We start from the raw sequence: 19,818 nt of genomic DNA on the forward strand, positions 1-19,818 counted from the left end.
TATTGGTCCAGATGAGATGAATACTAGGTTGCTGAGGGAAGTAAGGGTGGAAATTGTGGAGGTCCTGGCCACAATCTTCCAATCCTCCTTAGATATGGGACTGGTGCCAGAGGACTGGAGGATTGAAAATGTTACACCCATTCAAAAAAGGGGAGAGGGATGAACCCGGCAATTACAAACCAGTCAGCCTAATGTCAGTGGTGGAGAAACTTTTAGAGGCAATAATCCAGGACAAAATTATTTGTAACGTAACCCCACCAGCGAACAAAAGTTATCTGTTTTTAATATAACGGGTCATTTGCTGTCTTTCTCTTCCTTCCGGATGTTTCTATGTTTCTGCCTCTTTTTTTTTGGTTGTTTGTATATTCGGTGGTCCTGTAGGTAACACCTCTCTGTCTGAACACTTTGATTGCCTTGGCAACGGGCAGTTGGAAAGATTATCTGTAATCACCAGGTATTGTTCTGTGATTTATAAATGCGAAAGGTTCGAGGATTTCTTGACATTCACCTGAGGAAGGAGGAAGCCTCCGAAAGCTTGTGATTTTCAAATAAAATTGTTGGACTATAACTTTGTGTTGTTTACAGTTGTTCTCCTTAAAGCAGAGAAGGTTAAGGGGAGGTTTGATAGAGGTGTCAAAATCATGAAGGCTTTTGATATGGTAAATAAGTAGAAACTGTTTCTTGTGGCAGAAGGGTCGGGTAACCAGTGGGCACAGATTTAAGATAATTGGCAAAAGGCCCAGAGGCAATATGAGAGAAAAAAAAATTTACACAGCAAATTGTTATGATCTGGAATGCACTTCCTGAAAGGGTGGTGGAAGCAGATTCAATAATAATTTTCAAAAAGGAATTGGATATATACTTGAAGGGGAAACATTTGCAAGGCCCTGGGGAAAGAGCAGGGGAGTGGGACTAATTGGATAACTCTCTTAAAGAGCTGGCAGAGGCACGATGGGCCGAAAGGCTGTCTCTGTTGTAACATTCTATGATTCTATGACACAGTACATAATCTGCATGTGTACTGTCAAGTACAGTCTGCCTTCCTCCATAGCACAGCATTAAGTGCAAGTATGAACAGGGTTAAATATTAAAGACTGATTTTGAGTATACTCTCCAGCAACATCAGAAGTGGTTATTTCAAGAATTATTTTTGATAAACACTTATATTAGGGATATATTTTTGGCTATTAGGCCTGTCACACATGTATACACATACATATTGAAAAGAGCATTATAATTATATGAGCCCTTTTAGGCCCCACTGGAATTTTCAAACACTTTCCTTAATCCCACAAAATAAAATGACAGCAAGTCAGTTGAATCGTTGCTTCAGGTGGTAACTAAACTTTGCCTGTTTAAAATGATGCAAACAAAAGATCAGGATACTGGTAATCAAAGTGGGACTGCACTGGTAAAAGAGAGTTCAAAAACTTTATTGAGCTATGACCTGATTAGAATATGCCAGATGATAACCAATATTGTACAGAAAGTTGTACATTTTTTTTACATAGAAAACTTTACATGTCTGTACCATATACATTTCAACTTTCTCCAAATATTTATTTTCTACATCCACAGTGACTAGGAATGCTTGGAACTCTGTTGTATCTTTTTTTAAATCATTAAAGCCCAGTTCACAGTTTCTTAATAATTAGGTTTCAGTATATTTCATCATCCCAAGCCCCAAAACTGATTCATTATTCAATATATTTAATTTAACATCAAATTTTATACATAGACAGTAGAACCTACATCAAACATGGACACAGTTTTATGTCAGTGCAGATGCACCTGCAATGATTCAAGTTCCAGTTGACAGGATCAATCTTTTTTTTAATAACAGGCCCTAGTCTGTAATATACAGGTAGGGGAAAATTTATCTTTATCGACAGGGAAACCATTCTGCTAATTACATTAACACAATGGCCTTAGTGCCTCTTTCCTCTAATAATTGTCCACACTTCACTCCCCAGGTTCCAATACAACTGCATGAGCAACATTAAGGAAATTTTTTCTAAAAATAACAAAGCCAAAAGCAAAAACAACCCAGTGCATCCATTGAACAATAAAATAGCTGTGACTGCAACAAATCAACATAAAATATTGAAATAAAAGAAACCCATCGGCAAGAAGTATATAGTGTTAATATTGTATTTTACAGATTTGTATCTCTGTACAACAGATTTCACAGAAGGATGGTCATTGTAACTTTAAAAGTCATGAGCTGTGCAAACAAAAAAGTTATTGGACAATGTTTAACTGATCTTTACTAGTATCTGTAACAAATGCAGATTTAATTACACCATCCAACCTGCCTGTAAGATGCTACAAGATTATATTTCCCTTACAGCACATATATTACTCACTGTGCCAAATTCTTCTGCCCCAGAAGTTTAAACTACAGTACTCATTTAAATATTTTCTCCACTGTACAATATGCACTGCATCCTGTCCATGTTTGTGTTTGAGTCTCAGTGTTCTTCTCCACACTAAACTGCATTTCAAAGTGTGACCAAACCATGATATGCTGATTCCATGCTCAGCATGTGACAGCACTCAGTCTTTATCTTGGATCCTTCAGATAATTAATTCAATGGAATAGAGCATTTTAAGCTAAGATTACATTTCACTCATCTGCATCTTTTAGGCAGCTTACAAACCAACAGAGTTAAAGCACCATCCTTTACAATAAAATCAAGGAGGGATTGAGGCAGGAGAGTCAAAGTAGGCAACAGCAGCCTGGTCCTTTTCGGATTTATAGACAGATTGCCTTAGCTAAGATCTGAGTCATCATTACTGCTTGGTGGATCCATGCTCTTGGTCCGAAGGATGAGATATTTTAAAGACTATACCAATACGGAGATAAAATTTGCGTAGAACAGCTCTCAATTCAGGAATCAGATTAAATTGCATAATTTCACACAAAAGGGGGTAGTATTTCGACGCGTGGGCCCTGAACTGGAAAGAAAACAAAGACAAAAGGATAGCTAATTAAAATATTGAAAAAAGGAACCACATCATTACACATATTTCTGCCCATATTTTAAGCAGGTATAATCAATGTCCCTAGTGCCCCATCGCGGCTGAATTTTCTGCCCTTATTTTCCTTTCTAAATACAGTTTTCCCCATTGGAACCAAAGTCTGATGTACCAATACCTTGTGTTCTGATTCCGACTAATGTCAGCTGACACTAATCTTCTGAACGCCTCCCCCCACCTCCCGCCCCAACACTGGTTCTCAGTCTTCATGCATTTATATTTTGCACATTTCACTTGCATGTGTACTGTGAAGAGTGTGAAATGTGGGGATTATATACTCCATTGATCTCATGATATTAACAAACTGGTTTTGCAAAATCTCGAGTCCAGTTCAGCATGTAAGCATGTAAGGGGTGATATGCATGGTCTTAACAAGTTTCGGGACAATGAGGATTACAAGACTGGTGTCAACTGATAATAGTGCAATTCAGAAAAACAATCAAGTACTTACTACTTAACACTCAGCTGTTTTACCTGGATACAAGAAAAGTTAGGTGTTAAGTGGCAACTTTTACTATAAACAACGTGTAGGAACTCAGAGGCTAAGCACAGTAAATTGCTTTAAGTTTAAAATGCTCAATTTTTCTAAACAAAAGCCACCAATTTAGCACTAATTTTATACATTACTTTAAACATTTTATTGAGGCTAAGGTGTCTCCAAATCATGGTCAGACCTGCTAGAGAATCCACAGTCTCATGCTGTAGAGATTAGCCTTCAGGTGCTGCAGAGTTCCAGGGGCTCCTTGGTAAGATATTTTAATTGTTATCTAAATGCTATAAATATTATTAAATAATAACTAAGGTTCATCAATTCCCATGTTAATTTTGGACTAGGGCTCAACCATCATCATTGTTATATCATATCCAGGGAATTAAACTTCAGGTTGATAAGTGAGTCATCCAAAGTAGTCACTGGTGTTATTTATTCCAAAATGGTCACTTGACTGTAGCTAATAAACACTCAAGACAACTAAAAAAAACACGAACACTATTGCTCTGTTATAATATTAGGTCTTTCTCCTCATCAATGTCATTGCTATTCATCCACTCATTTGGTGGTGTGATAGGAGTGATGGGCGATCTACCACCAACTTTTCTTCTGTGGAGAGAACAGACAAGTTAATGTTTAGGGTATGGACTCTTTATCAAAACAAATGTAGAAGCATTTTGGGTGGGGACTGCTTTAACAAAGGGGCCACACCCTAAACTTAAACTTGTCTGGTCTCTCCACAGATGCTGCCTGACCTGCTGATTATTTTCAGTATCTGCAGTTTTATGACCCATCTTTCCCGCTTTCCTATGAAGAAACGCTTAGCTTCTGCTTAGCACCTCATAGCAATTCAACATGTGGGCCATCATGAGTACAAATCTGCAAGCTTATCACTCAATGGCAAAGTAAGCTGTGGCATCAAAATGTTGTGCCACTAAATTGGGTTCGTCAATATTTATAGTGTTCAAGATTGAGCAACTGATTTGCATGACTGAAAATGTTGATAAACCACACCTGTGTACAGTTTTGGTCTCCTTATCTAAGGAAGGATATACTTGCCTTAGGGGCGGTGCAACTAAGGTTCACTCAATTGATTCCTGGGATGAGAGGGTTGTCCTATGAGGACCTATATTCTTTGGAGTTTAGAAGAATTAGAGGTGATCTCATTGAAACATCTAAAATCCTTAGAGGACTTGACAGGGTAGAGGCTGTTTCCTCTGACTGGAGAGTAGAACTAGGGGGCATAGTCTCAGGATAAGGGGTCAGCCATTTAGGACCAAGATGAGGAAAAATTTCTTCACTCAAAGGGTTGTGAATCTTTGGAATTCTCTACCCTAGAGGGCCGTGGATGCTCAGTCGTTGAGTATATTCAAGACTGAGATTGATGGATATTTGGACACTAAAGGAATCAAGGGATATGGGGATAAGGTGGGAAAGTGGAGTTGAGGCAGAAGATCAACCATGATCTTACTGAATGGCGGAGCAGGCTCGAGGGGCCGTATGGCCTACTCCTGTTCCTATTTCTTATGTTCTTATAAAATGATCATTTCAAATTTAGTCCAGTCAAAGACGAGTATGCAACATATTTGTTTTTTCATGTATTTGAAACCAGTAAAACATATGTTCAAACAAATAAATTCAAAAAACAAATACCTGGAAACTGGAGGAGTGATTCACCTTTGACTCTTCTCACATATTGTCTAATGGTTGGATCAATAGCATTGATACTGGTGAGGAGAATTCAAAGATGATCAAAAGAACCTGGATCGATTTTGTTAATTAAATTGGGTGAGCTGAAGTGAGCATTTGGGATTGAATAAAACTATTGACTATTTTGGCTCATTTCCTTCCCTACTGCAGCTTTTTGCTGATATGCTAATTACCTTAGTGAATAACCAGATTGTGATCTTTGAATTAGAATCCTCAAAAGCCACCTAACCATAACAGTTCCTGTATAATTTCAGCAAGTCAAAGAGATCAATTTATATTTTACACAATTCTCCACAGTTAGCTGATGCTGAAAACATAATTTGTTAAATATGTCAATAGCTCACAGGCAACTCCATCAGAGCCCAGCATTAAAAAATGCTTGTAAACATTAGCTGTGAAATCTACATTAACCACGCACTGGTTTTTAATGACTAAATAATACAAATTCCATTTTATTATGCAGGATTCTTGGATATTTTTTCTGGTCATTTTGGGATTGCGATTGCATCTATTTTTTGTGAAAACTGCGAACAACTGGCCTTGATCAAAGCTTAATGTCAGCGCAGAACATGGAAATCATGATACTTATGCATTAACAAATGGTTCAGGGAGTAACAAAGATTTTCTCTGGTACCTCTCCTCTAGTTCCATGATTTGCAATTGTTCCTTTTAGCAAAAATAACACGTAGATGGGATTGAAGTCTTTAAAATTATTGGTGATTAAAATAAAAGCTTGTAATTTTTGTAAAAGGAGAAAACCCTATCCTATTTTAAAATAAATTACCTTTCAATTGTTTAACTCATGAGAAAGTCTGCCATGTGTTCTGAAGTCCGTGCTGTTGTGCTGAAATATCAGCCTATTTCCCTAGAGGAACGGTATCACTTCTCTTTTGCGTAAGTACTGAAAGGGGCCTGGTATCCATATGGGCAGTTAATGCTACATAACAACATTATAAACTTTCTGCACAGATTCTTGGCACATTTTTAAAGTCTTAATCAGCTAGAATTCTCTGGAACTTTTTATAGTAGAGAGCAGGAGCACAGACTGGCTTCAATAACATTACCTAAAATACAATATATGGCTTGAAGAGGGAAGTTTAATTACATGTTGATAAAAAATTTAATGTTACATGCAGTGTCCATAATAGAGCAGCAAATTTATTTAGTACACTTGGCAGAAGTTTTCTGAATAAACTATGCCATTTAATATTGTAAATTCAATAGTGTTTGAGACTGCACAGTAACAGGATGTGTTTTCAAAATTTAGAAGGCATCAGCTAAATTCATTTTTAAAAGATATATTTCACAATGTTAATGTATGAAATTGCCGCTTGCCATAATTTAGGCCTGTAGATTCTTTAAAAAGGAAGCTAAAAGCTTAAATCCAGGGCAGGATAGTTATGATTTGTGGCTCAGAGTAAATGAGAATCATAAAATAGATGGGGCTAATTGAAATGTAGATGGGGCTAATTGAAATGCAGATGTATATATATAAAAAAAGGCATAACTTGCATCTAACAATAATGTCCACCTTGAGACCAATCACTAAAAACTTCACATAAACAAAATATTTTATTCTAATGCTTGCAGAAATGGGATGTTTTAATTCTGATTCTTACCCTTTCATCACTTATTTTAAGGACTTTAGTTAATAAAAGTAGTAGGAGATTGGTCCAGGCCTCCCGGTGACTTTCTGAGGTAAGTGTCAGGAAGTAGCTGAGAGCTTCACTGCAAACACTATTGAAAGAAAATTGCTGGTATCAGTTACAATACACAAAATCAATACACTGTATTAAAAAATATACAACTCAGTTGTAAATCCAAAACCTTTTTGATGTAACTGTAGTTTGACTACCTTTGGTCAAATTAACCACAATTTTAAAAACAAAGGTATTGTTTTCTCCTCGTCCTCTCTTTAAAGTTACCCCATGCCACATATAAAAACAACAACAACTTGCATTTATATAGCATCTTTAATGTAGTAAAATGTCCCAAGGCGCCTTCACAGGAATGTTATCAAACAAAATTTGGCACTGAGCCATATAAGGAGATATTAGGACAGGTGACCAAAAGCTTTGTCAAAGAGGTAGGTTTTAAGGAGCATCTTAAAAGGAGGAGAGTGTGGTAGAGAGGCGGAGAGGTTTAGGGAGGGAATTCCAGAACTTCAGGCCTAGGCAGCTGAAGGCACAGTGCCAATGGTGGAGCGATTAAAATTGGGGATAAGCAAGAGGCAAGAATTGGAGGAGCGCAGAGATCTTGGAGGGTTGTAGGGCTGGAGGAGGTTACAGAGATAGGAAGGGGTGAGGCCATGGAGAGATTTGAAAACATGGTTGAGAATTTTAAAATCGAGGTGTTCCCGGACTGGTAGCCAATTTAGGTCAGTGAGCACAGGGGTGATGGGGGAATGGGACTTGGTGGATACAGGCAGCAGAGTTTTGGATGAGCTCAAGTTTATGGAGGGTGGAAGATGGGAGGCCTGCCAGGAGAGCGCATTGGAATAGTCCAGTCTGGAGGTAACAAAGGCATGGATGAGGGTTTCAGCAGCAGATGAGCTGAGGCAGAGGCAAAGACGGGCAATTTTATGGAGGTAGAAGTAGGCGGTCTTGGTGATGGAGTGAATATGTGGTCAGAAGCTCATCTCAGGGTCAAATAGGATGCCAAGGTTGTGAACGGTCTGGTTCAGCCTCAGACAGTGGCCAGGGAGAGGGATGGAGTCGGTGGCTAGGGAATGGAGTTTGCAGCGGGGATCAAAGACAATGGCTTCGGTCTTCCCAATATTTAGTTGGAAGAAATTTTTGCTCATCCAGTACTGGATGTTGGATAAGCAGTGTAACAAATGAGAGACAGTGGAGGGGTCGAGAGAGGTGGTGGTGAGATAGAGCTGGGTGTCGTCAGTGTAAACGTGGAATCTGACGTGTTTTCGGATGATGTCACGAGGGGCAGCTTGTAGATGAGCCAAGGTAGATCCTTGGGGGACTCCAGAGGAAATGGTGCAGGAGCGGGAAGAGAAGCCAAACTATGCATGGCTAAGTAACCAGACAGGCAACCTACTTTCAGGCATCTAACGTTCAATTTATTTACACAGTCAATAACTGCATGTGAAGACTAGCACTAGAGGGGATAACATCTTAGACATAGTTTTCAGTAATGAGCTACAACTGATAGATGACCTAGAGGTGGAGGAGTACCTTACTGATTCAGAGTACTATTATAAGGTCCAGGACAAAGCAACCCGCTTGATTGGCACCCCACCGACCACCCTAAACATTCACTCCCTTCACCACCGGCGCACTGTGGCTGCAATGTGTACCATCCACAGGATGCTCAGCTGCAACTTGACAGCACCTCCCAAACCTGCGACCTCTGCTACCTAGAAGGACAAGTGTAAGGAGTCTTACAACACCAGGTTATAGTCCAACAGCTTTATTTGAAATCACAAGCTTTCGGAGCTTTCCTCCTTCGTCAGGTGAGTGATAGAAGGACAAGGGCAGCAGGAATATGGGAACAAAACCACCTGCACATTCCCCTCCAAGTCACATGCCATCCCGGCTTGGAAATATATCACCGTTCCTTCATCGTCGCTGGGTCAAAATCCTGGAACTCCCTACCTAACAGCACTGTGGGAGAACCTTCACCACACGGACTGCAGTGGTTCAAGGCGGCGGCTCACCACCACCTTCTCAAGGGCAATAAATGCTGGCCTCGCCAGTGACACCCATATCTCATGAACGAATAAAAAAAATATGGGGCTGTCGCAGGTTCAGGGATCAGTATGCTGGTGCTATATTTTCAGAAGCTTGGTTTTTGGAAGTGAAGAGACACCTAGTGGCCATTGGTGAACTAGATGAGGATTATTGCAACACACAAAGGAAATAGGATACTTTTAAAAGGATCCTGAAAGGGATATATAAGGCTTCAAAACCTGTGAGAGGAAGGAGTGTGTATGATGAAAGAAAGCCAAAATGGCTTTGTGGGGACTTGGGTAACTTGCACTCAAGAAAAAGTATTTCAAGACTTATAAAAGGAGTAATAGTTCTTCGGTTAGGAAAAAGGTATAAAAAGCCGTTAGCATTAACAAAAAAATATCAGGCAAGCTAAAATGAATCGAGAAAGGAGGGTAGTTGAACGTGGCTAAAATAACAGGAAAGCATTTCTTGCTTATGTTAGGAGTCACAAGTCGATTAGAGAACATCTTGCAGGATGACTCGGGCAGAATTAGATGAGAAGGGCATGGCAGAAGAGATGAGCAGAAACTTGTATAGTGTATATAAATTAAAACGGGTTGCTAAAACATCTCACAGGAAATGATGCAGACTAAATTAAAGGGGCTCAAGGTGGAAAAAGTACTAGGACCGGTTTTAATTTATCCTGGGATACTGAAGGAAATGGCTGAAGTTCTTGATGATGCCACAGTAAGTATTTCAACACTTCATTGAAAACTGGGGAGGTGCTGGACGATTGGAAGAAAGCGCAATCAAAAAAAAAGTATTAAAATCCCAACCTGGCAACTATAGACTGGTGGGTTTAACCTTAGTGATGGGGAAATTAATGGAGAGTATCATTAGGGATTCCATTAATGATCACCAAGAATGCTCGGGTTTGATGGGAAAGCGGTTAAAAAAGCATACAGGATCCTGGGCTTTATAAATAGAGGCATAGAGTACAAAAGCAAGGAAGTTATGTTGAACCTTTATAAAACACTGGTTGGGTCACAGCTGGAGTGTTGTGTCCAATTCTGGGCCTCACACTTTAGGAAGAATGTGAAGACCTTACAGAGGGTACAGAAAAGATTTACAGAAATGGAATGCAGAAATGGTTCCAGGGATGAGGGACTTCAGTTACGTGGATAGACTGGAGAAGCTGAGGTTGTTCTCCTTAGAGCAGAGAAGGTTAAGAGGAGATCTGATAGAAGTGTTCAAAATCATGAAAGGTTTAGATAAAGTAACTAAAGAGAAACTGTTCTCATTGGCGGAAGGGTTGCGAACCAGAGGACACAGATTTAAGGTGATTGGCAAAAGAACCAAAGGCGACATGAGGAAAAACTTCTTTACGCAGCGAGTAGTTATGATCTGGAATGCGCTGCCTGAAAGGGTGGTGGAAGCAGATTCAAACATGGCTTTCAAAAAGGAATTGGATAAATACTTGAAGGGAAAAAATTTGCAGGGCTACGGGGAAAGAGTGCGTGAATGGGACTAACAGATTGCTGTTACAAAGAGGCGGCACGGCTTGATGGGCCAAATAGCCTCCTTCGGTGCTGTAATCATTCTATGATTCTATGAACAGTAAATTAGGGAGATCCAGTAGATGTCATCTACTTGGATTTCCAAACAGCTTCTAATAAAATGTTACATGAGGGACACTATGCTAAAATGAAGTCCCATAGAGTCATGAGGGATATTGTGAGATGGATCCCAAATCTCCTAAAGAACCCTAAGTAAAGGGTGGTTTTACATGAGGCTGCTTCCCAATGCGGTTTGATCCCTAGTGGGGTGACCTGGAGAACCAGTGCTGGGTCCCCTCCTGTTTATTTTGTTTATTAATGATCTGAAACAGAGCGTAGATAGCAGAGTTATTAAGCATGGTTGATAAGAAATTGTGGTGGAGTCAGGACCTTGGAACAAGGAAACAGATTACAATTGGATTTGGATATATTGGAGAAGTGGGTACAAGATTGGCAAATGTCCTTTAATGTAGTTAAGTGTGCAGTTATGCACTTGGTACACTGAAGTCGGGGATACAGTACAACAAGAGTGAGCTAAAGACGACAGGAAGTGAGACACACTTGGGCAATGACTGTAGGGTTAAACAAAGCTTTGGTGAGCCCTCTGGAGTATTATGTAATCTTTTGCCCACACCTAAAGGGACATTTTGGTTCTGAAGAGGTAGAGAGATGGGCAATGAGGATGATCCCCTGTCTAAGTGCACTGAGCTATGGAGACAGATCTCATGCCTTAGGTTTGGATATGCTAGAGAAACGCAGACTTAGAGGGGATCTGATTCAGATCTTCAAAAATATTAAGGTCATTGATAATATTCAGGTGGATAGATTGTTTGATGTGATGGGACCAGGCCGAACCAGGGGCCACCCATTTAAAATGTAGAAGCAGGGAGTAAGGTGTGGAGTTTTATTTATTTTTAAAGAAGAGTGTGGTCGACCTGTAAAATGGCATTCTAGAAGTGGAAGTGAGGACTGACTCCCAGAGGGCTGTAGACACAGTTCTGGAAAATTATGAGATCTTGCAGAAAGATAAGATTTTGGACAATAGCCAACTGGTTGGGCAATAACCAACAGACTGGCTAATAACTAATGGGTTGGGGCCTCCTGAGACTTGGCTGATTGCCTTTGAGGGGCTGGAGTTGAATTTTTGACCGAAGTTCCCAAATTGGACATGGGTCTTTGCTCTTGCCTAACCCAGGAAATTGGGAAGGGGGTGGGGTGCACGTGCAGAAAGAGATGGGTGAAGTTATGGTGAGGAGTCCAGTAAAAAGTGGGGCAAGAACATATAGGCCTAAAGGCCTTTTCTCATCTTGATTACGTAAGGTAACACAGTTTGCTGCTAAGAAGTGAGAGAGCGCTGGCTGGGGTGATTCAGCCTCCACTTTACCCTTCCACCACATGGGGATGCAATGGCAGGTAGCCAAAGGAAAAGGAAACAGGATTTTAGTTTGTATAGTTAAGACTACTGAGTATAAATAAGAGTGTACATAGGATATAGAGATATATAGAGAGGAATAGTGGAATAACAGAACAACTTGAATTTATATGTGCCTTTAATGTTGAAAAACATCGCTAGGTGCTTGATAGAAGCATAATCAGATAAAACTGGATACCAAGCCAAAGAAGGAGGTGTGACCAAAAGCTCGGTCAAAGTGGTTGGTTTTAAGGAGGAGCTTTGAAGGAGGAGAGGAAGGCGAATAAACAGAAAGGTGTAGGGAGGTTATTCTAGAGCGTGGGGCTTAGATGGTTGAAGGCCTGGCCGCCAATGGTAGGTGAAGGGAAGGAGGAATGTACAAGAGGCCATAGTCAGAGGAATGAAGAGTTGTAGGACTGGAGGAGGTTACAGAGATAGGTAGGGGCGTGGACATGAAGGGATTTAAACACGAGGATGAGAATTTTAAGTTGGAGAAGGACCAGGAGCCAATGTAGGTGAATCCAATCCGGCCAATTACCGCCCCATCGGTCTACTCTCAATCATCAGCAAAGTGATGGAAGGGGTCATCGACAGTGCTATCAAGCGGCACTTACTCACCAATAACCTGCTCACCGATGCTCAGTTTGGGTTCCGCCAGGACCACTCGGCTCCAGACCTCATTACAGCCTTGGTCCAAACATGGACAAAAGAGCTGAATTCCAGAGGTGAGGTGAGAGTGACTGCCCTTAACATCAAGGCAGCATTTGACCGAGTGTGGCACCAAGGAGCCTAGTAAAATTGAAGTCAATGGGAATCGGGGGAAAACTCTCCAGTGGCTGGAGTCATACCTAGCACAAAGGATGATGGTAGTGGTTGTTGGAGGCCAATCATCTCAGCCCCAGGAGTTCCTCAGGGCAGTGTCCTTGGCCCAACCATCTTCAGCTGCTTCATCAATGACCTCCCCACCATCATAAGGTCAGAAATGGGGATGTTCGCTGATAATTGCAGTGTTCACTTCCATTTGCAACCCCTCAAATAATGAAGCCGTCCATGCCCACATGCAGCAAGACCTGGACAACATCCAGGCTTGGGCTGATAAGTGCCAGGCAATGACCATCGCCAACAAGAGAGAATCTAACCACCTCCCCTTGACATTCAACGGCATTACCATCGCCAAATCCCCCACCATCAACATCCTGGGGGTCACCATTGACCAGAAACTTAACTGGACCAGCCACATAAATACTGTGGCTACAAGAGCAGGTCAGAGGCTGGGTATTCTGCGGCGGGTGACTCACCTCCTGACTCCCCAAAGCCTTTCCACCATCGACAAGGCACAAGTCAGGAGTGTGATGGAATACTCTCCACTTGCCTGGATGAGTACAGCTCCAACAACACTCAAGAAGCTCGACACCATCCAGGACAAAGCAGCCCGCTTGATTGGCACCCCATCCACCACCCTAAACATTCACTCCCTTCACCACCGGCGCACAGTGGCTGCAGTGTGCACCATCCACAGGATGTATTGCAGCAACTCACCAAGGCTTCTTCAACAGTACCTCCCAAACCTGCGACCTCTACCACCTAGAAGGACGAGAGCAGCAGGCACATGGGAACAAAACCACCTGCACGTTCCCCTCCAAGTCACACACTATCCCGACTTGGAAATATATCACCGTTCCTCCACCGTCGCTGGGTCAAAATCCTGGCACTCCCTTCCTAACAGCACTGTGGGAGAAGCTTCACCACACGGACTGCAATGGTTCAAGAAGGCGGCTCACCACCACCTTCTCAAGGGCAATTATGGATGGGCAATAAATGCTGGCCTCGCCAGTGATGTCCACATCCCAAGAACAAATTTTAAAAAAAAGGACATGAGTGATGAGCGAATGGGACTGGGTACGGGCAGAGTTTTGGACAAACAGAAGTTTACAAAGCACGGAGGATGGAAGGCCGGCCAGGAGAGAATTGGAACAGTCGAGTCTGGAGGTGACAGAAGTATGGGTGAGAGTTTCAACAGCCAATGGCCTGTATAAAGGATGAGGTTGAGATCAAAAGTCATACGCACTAGTGTTTGGGCAACACGCAGTAAGTCTTGTGTGGTCGTGATTGAAGTACACCTGCACTGTGAAAGATGGAGGTTTTGCTTCGTTATGATGAAAACAGCCCTTGCAAAGAAATCATCCATGGAAAATATGAGATTAAAGCAAAAAAAAAGTAGGAATTTAAAAGAATGGCAAATTCTGAAAATGTACAGTCGGTGATCAACATCTGAAAGAGAAGTAATGAAGAGTTACACTAAAGACATTAAAATATCTTTCTCTGTCAGCCACTGATCAACTGACAATTACAATCTGGCCAAAAGTTCGGATTTCTAATGTTAATCATCCCCCAAGCCAAAACTTCAAATAAATAATGGAAACCTGAACATTTCAAATGAAGATGATGTGATCTTTAAAATATTAAAAACAAAACTACTCAGGGTTTGATTATTTTTTTCCCCCTTTAGTTCTCAGTGTTCTTCCATCAGAACCCCAAGCCTCAAAGCTGACTGCTTGTTTTCCAACAACTGTCTCAGGAATTGCTACTTACTTTAGTAATCGTTGCTGAACTTCCACCCAAGCATCACTACGATTTTTATCTGTGTACATACGGAATAGAATACGCAGACCACAAGCAAGGCTACTGGTCTCTTGTTTCAAAAGATTAGGCTTTGATTTGCCCTTGAAGCCTGTATGGATAGCAAAGAAGAAATGCTCGTTAAAACAAAAATTCTGGGCATGCCAATAAAAAATATTGAGTCTTGGTAAGAATATAAATTAATTTTAAATCTACAGTAACATGTCAAATGATTTGTGTATTGTACCAAGTGACAACTTTTCTTTTGCAAAGATGTGTATTTGCCACATTATGAAAATGTTGTAAAGTACAACAAATATCATTACAACAATGATCCTGAATATAATATTACTTATCATTCTGAAATGAATCATAGCAAAGATTTACTCATCATCAAACAATTTCTATATCATGGCTGATTTATATCCGTCAATCATATGTATATGGGTATGATTAAACCAACAAAATATACTTTAAACTCCATCAGAAGTATATACGTTGGCAGAAAGAATGCAATGTGGAGAGAACAAGCAGAAGTAAGGGACAAAGAGATATACACACACAGGTTCTTACACCATCTGCTCCATCTAAGAAATAGGAGCAGTAAGAGGCCATCCGGCCCCTCGAGCCTGTTCCGCCATTCAACAAGATCACGGCTGATCATCTACCTCAACGTCATTTTCCTGCACCACCCCCATATCCCTAGATGCCTTTAATATCTAAAAGTCTATCGATCTCTGATTTGAATGTACTCAATGACTGAGCTCCACAACCCTCTGGGGTAGAGAATTACAAAGATTCACCACCCTCTGAATGAAGAAATTTCTCCTCATCTCAGTCCTAAATGGCCTACCCCTTATTCTGAGACTATGACCCCTGGTTCTAGACTCCCCAGCCAGGTGAAACATTCTCCTTGTCGAGCCCTGTAAGAATTTTGTATGTTTCAATGAGATCACCTCTCATTCTTCTAAACTCTAGTGAATACAGGACTAGTCTACTCAATCTCTTCTCATACGACAATCCCACCATCCCAGGAATCAGTCTGGTGAACCTTCGTTACACTCCCTCTATGGCAAGTATATCCTTTCTTAGGTAAGGAGACCAAAATTGTACACAATACTCCAGGTGCGGTCTCACCAAGGCCCTATATAACTGCAGTAAGATATCTTTACTCCTGTACTCAAATCCTCTTGTAATAAAGGCCAACATACCATTTGCCTTCCTAATTGCTTGCTGCACCTGCATGTTAGCTCTCAGTGACTCATGTATAAGGACACCCAGGTCCCTTTGAACAACAACATTTCCCAATCTCTCACCATTTAAAAAATACTCTGCATTTCTGATTTTCCTACCAAAGTGGATAACTTCACATTTTTCCACATTATATTCCATCTGCCATGTTCTTGCCCACTCACTTAGCCTGTCTATATCCCCTTGAAGCCTCTTTGCATCCTCCTCACAACTCACATCCCCACTTAGTTTTGCGTCATCAGCAAACTTGGAAATATTACATTTGGTCCCCTCATCCAAATCATTGATATAGATAGTGAATAGCTGGAGCCCAAGCACTGAACCCTGCGGTACCCACTAGTCACAGTCTGCCAACCTGAAAGAGGCCCATTTATTCCTACTCTCTGTTTTCTGTTTGTTAACCAATTCTTAATCCATGCCAGTATATTACCCCCAATTCCACATGCTCTAACTTTGTTCACCAACCTCCTGTGTGGGACCTTATCGAAAGCCTTCTGAAAATCCAAATACACCACATCCACTGGTTCCCCCTTATCTATTCCACTAGTTACATCCTCAAAGAACTCCAATAGGTTTGTCAAACATGATTTCCCTTTCATAAATCCATGTTGACTCTGCCAAATCCTATCTATGTGAAGTGGAATAGGGAATATATACATTTGGGAGCATAATTAAGATGTTATTACATCCAAAACTACAAAAGCAAAGTTCAAGTGGTTTATAACTCAGCTGATCCCTGAGATGAGATTTTACAGGTAATTTTTGGGCTTTGTGTACTGAGTAGGAACATCACCCATCAGAAGCACATACTGGAGATTTGGACACATGTAGCACATAGTTTTCTGACTATTTAATTTAATGATCAGAAAATTGTCTGCAACGTGCCCAAATTTCTGATACGCACTTCCCACCAGGAGCACAAAGTCGAAAAATAAAGTTTTGAAGTGACATCAGAGAATCTACCACTATTTCAATGATGCTCTGCAGCATTCAAGAGATAGTTTTATTCAGGCTTTTGCTGGCAGTGCCTGTCACAAAGTTGTCAATTTTCAGTATGCTCATTGTTGCTGTGTGATGCTGTAGCATAATTATTGCAAGGTTATTGAACGATTGTCTTTGATTGCTACAAGATATGGTGTATGCACATTTGGCACACAGTGGCTGCATAAAGCATTCCTAGGATAGGTAATAACACAAGCAGATAATTACATCATTTTACACTGCCTCAACAATGGGTCTTAATACAAATCTGAAGAGTACGCCCTTTGCACCAGTGTGAATCTTCGCATAACTGCCATTCTTACAGTCTCTCTCGAGTGACTGTCAATTTCTAAACAGTCTTGCGTGGGAACGGAGACCTGGCTCAAACAAGGGGAGGAATGGGCACTTAATATCCTTGGCTACAATGTATTCAGGAAAGATAGGGAAGGAAAAAAGGAGGGGGGGGGATGGAGGGTGGCAGTATTGATCAAAGATACTGTTACAGCACTAGAAAGGAATGATGTACTTGAGGGCTCAGACAGAATCTATTTGGTTAGAATTAAGGAACAACAGAGGAGCTATTATGCTGCTGGGTGTGTATTACAGGCCCCCAAATAGTGGGAAGGAGATAGAGGAGCAAATTTGCAGGCAAATTGCAGAAAGTTGCAAGAACTTTAGAATAGTGACAATGGGGGACTTCAATCATCCGAATATAGACTGGGAAAACTGTAGTGTAAAGGGTAAAGAGGGGGAGAAATTCCTGAAATGTGAACAGGAGAACTTTTTTGATTAGTAGGTTTCCAACCCGAGGAAGCAAGCAGTGCTAGACCAAGTTCTGGGGAATGAAGTGGGGCAAGTGGACCATGTTTCAGTGGGGAGCATTTGGGAAACAGTGATCACAATATCATTAGGTTTACAGTAGTTATGGAAAAGGACAAGGAAAAATCAAATGTGAAAATAGTCAACTGGAGGAGGGCTAATTTCAGTGAGTTGAAAAGGGATCTGGCCCCGGTGGTTGGGGATCAAAGATTGACAGGTAAAACAGTAAATGAGCTATGGGAGGGCCTTCAAAGAGGAGATGGTTCAGGTACAGTCTAGACACATTCCCCATGAGGGGGAAAGGAAGGGCATCTAAAGCTACAGCTCCCTGGATAACTAAAGATATAGAGATTAAAATGAAACACAAAAAGGAGGCTTATGATAAAAGTCAGGTTCATAATTCAGTAGAGAACCAAACTGAATACAAAAAGTACAGATGAGAATTGAAAAAGGAGATAAGAGGGGCAAAGAGAGTGTAGGAGAATAGATTAGCAGATAACATAAAAGGGAACCAAAAAGTCTTATATAAACATATAAATAGTAAAAGAGTAATCAAAGGAAGGGGGGGGGTGTTTAGGGACTAAAAAGGAAATCATCTTGTTGAGGCAGAGGGCATGGCTGAGGTACTAAATGTGTACTTTGCATCTAGCTTCACTAAAGAGGACGCTGCCAATGTCACAGTAAAGGAGGAGGTAGTAGAGAAATTGGATAGGATAAAAATAGATAAAGGAGGTTCTTAAAAGGTTGGCAGTGCTAAAAATAGAAAAGTCACCTGGTTAGGATGGGATACATCCTAGTTTGTTGAGGGAAGTAAGGATGGAGATTGTGGAGGCTCTGGCCACAATCTTCCAATCCTCCTTAGATATGGGACTGGTGCCAGAAGACTGGAGTATTACAAATGTTACACCCCTGTTCAAAAAAAGGGGAGAGGGATAAATCCAGGTAGTACAAACCAGTCAACCTAACATGGGGAAATTTTTAGAGTCAATAATCCAGGACAAAATTAATTGGCACTTGGAAAAATATGGGTTAATAATGAAAGCCAGCACGGATCTGTTAAAGGCAAATAGTGTTTGACTAGCTTGACTAAGTTATTTAATGAAATAACAGAGAAGGTTGATGAGGGTAGTGCGGTTGCTGTTGTGTATATGGAGTTTCAAAAGGCGTTTGATAAAGTGCCACAAAATAGACTTTTTTGCAAAAATTGAAGCCCATGGAATTAAAGGGACAGTGGCAGCGTGGATACAAAACTGGTTACGGGACAGAAAGCAGAGAGTAGTGGTGAGCTGTTGTTTTTTAGACTGGAGGGAAGTGTGCAGTGGTGTCTCCCAGGGGTCGTTGTTGGGACCACTGCTCTTTTTGATATATATTAATGACCTGGACTTGGATATACAGGGCATAATTTCAAAGTCTGCAGATGACACGAAATTCAGAAATGTAGTAAACAGGGAGGAGAATAGTAACGGATCCCAGGAGGACATAGACAGACTGGTGAAATGGGCAGACACATGACAGATGAAATTTAACACAAAGAAATGTGAAGTAATAACATTTTGGTCGGAAGAATGAAGAGCGGCAAGATAAATTAAATGGTACAATTTTAAAGGGGATGCAGAACAGAGTCACCTGGGGGTGTACGTACACAAATCTTTGAAGGTGGCAGGACAAGTTGAGAAGGATGTTAAAAAAGCAGATGGGATCTTTGGCTTTATTAATAGATGCATAGAGTACAAAAGCAAGGAAGTTATGCTAAACCTTTACAAAACACTCAGCTGGAGTACTGTGTTTTATTCTGGGCACCACACTTTAGAAAGGATGTCAAGGCCTTAGAGAGGGTGCAGAAGAAATTTACTTGAATGGCACTAGGGATGAGGGACTTCAGTTAAGTGGAGAGATTGGAGAGGATGGGATTGTTCTCCTTAGAGCAGAGAAGGTTCAGGGGAGATTTGATCAGTGTTCAAAATCATTAAGGGTTTAGATAGAGTAAATAAGGAGAATCTGTTTACAGTGGCAGAAGGGTCAGTAACCAGAGGATAGAGATTTAAGGTAATTGGCAAAAGAACCAAAGGTGACATGAGGAAAAAAAAAATTACGCAGCAAGATATGATGATCTGGAATGTACTGCCTGATAGTATGGTGGAAGCAGATTCAATGATAACTTTCAAAAGTGAATTGGATAAATACCTGAAGGGGGGAAATTAGCAGGGCATTGGGGAAAGATCAGGAGAGGGACTAATTGGATAGCTCTTTCAAAGAGCCGGCACAGGTACAATGGGC

At 41.0% G+C, this 19,818-nt stretch overlaps 1 protein-coding gene across 3 annotated transcripts in view; it reads right to left on the reverse strand.

The window, feature by feature from the left end:
• Window positions 1-1,412: 1,412 nt before the first annotated feature.
• The window catches only part of arfgef1 (ADP-ribosylation factor guanine nucleotide-exchange factor 1 (brefeldin A-inhibited)), a 208,260-nt gene continuing 189,854 nt past the window's right edge, over window positions 1,413-19,818 (reverse strand). For all 3 annotated transcript variants that reach the window (XM_067980310.1, XM_067980309.1, XM_067980311.1), the window contains 3 exons: window positions 14,464-14,602; window positions 6,859-6,976; window positions 1,413-2,958 (listed from right to left, as the gene is read on the reverse strand). In XM_067980310.1, the coding sequence (XP_067836411.1) occupies window positions 2,794-2,958; window positions 6,859-6,976; window positions 14,464-14,602 (422 nt within the window). In that variant the 3' untranslated portion in view covers window positions 1,413-2,793. The remainder of the gene's footprint in view (window positions 2,959-6,858; window positions 6,977-14,463; window positions 14,603-19,818) is intronic.

The sequence above is a fragment of the Heptranchias perlo genome, chromosome 3 (genome assembly GCF_035084215.1).
Source record: "Heptranchias perlo isolate sHepPer1 chromosome 3, sHepPer1.hap1, whole genome shotgun sequence".
NCBI classification, from domain to species: Eukaryota; Metazoa; Chordata; class Chondrichthyes; order Hexanchiformes; family Hexanchidae; genus Heptranchias; species Heptranchias perlo.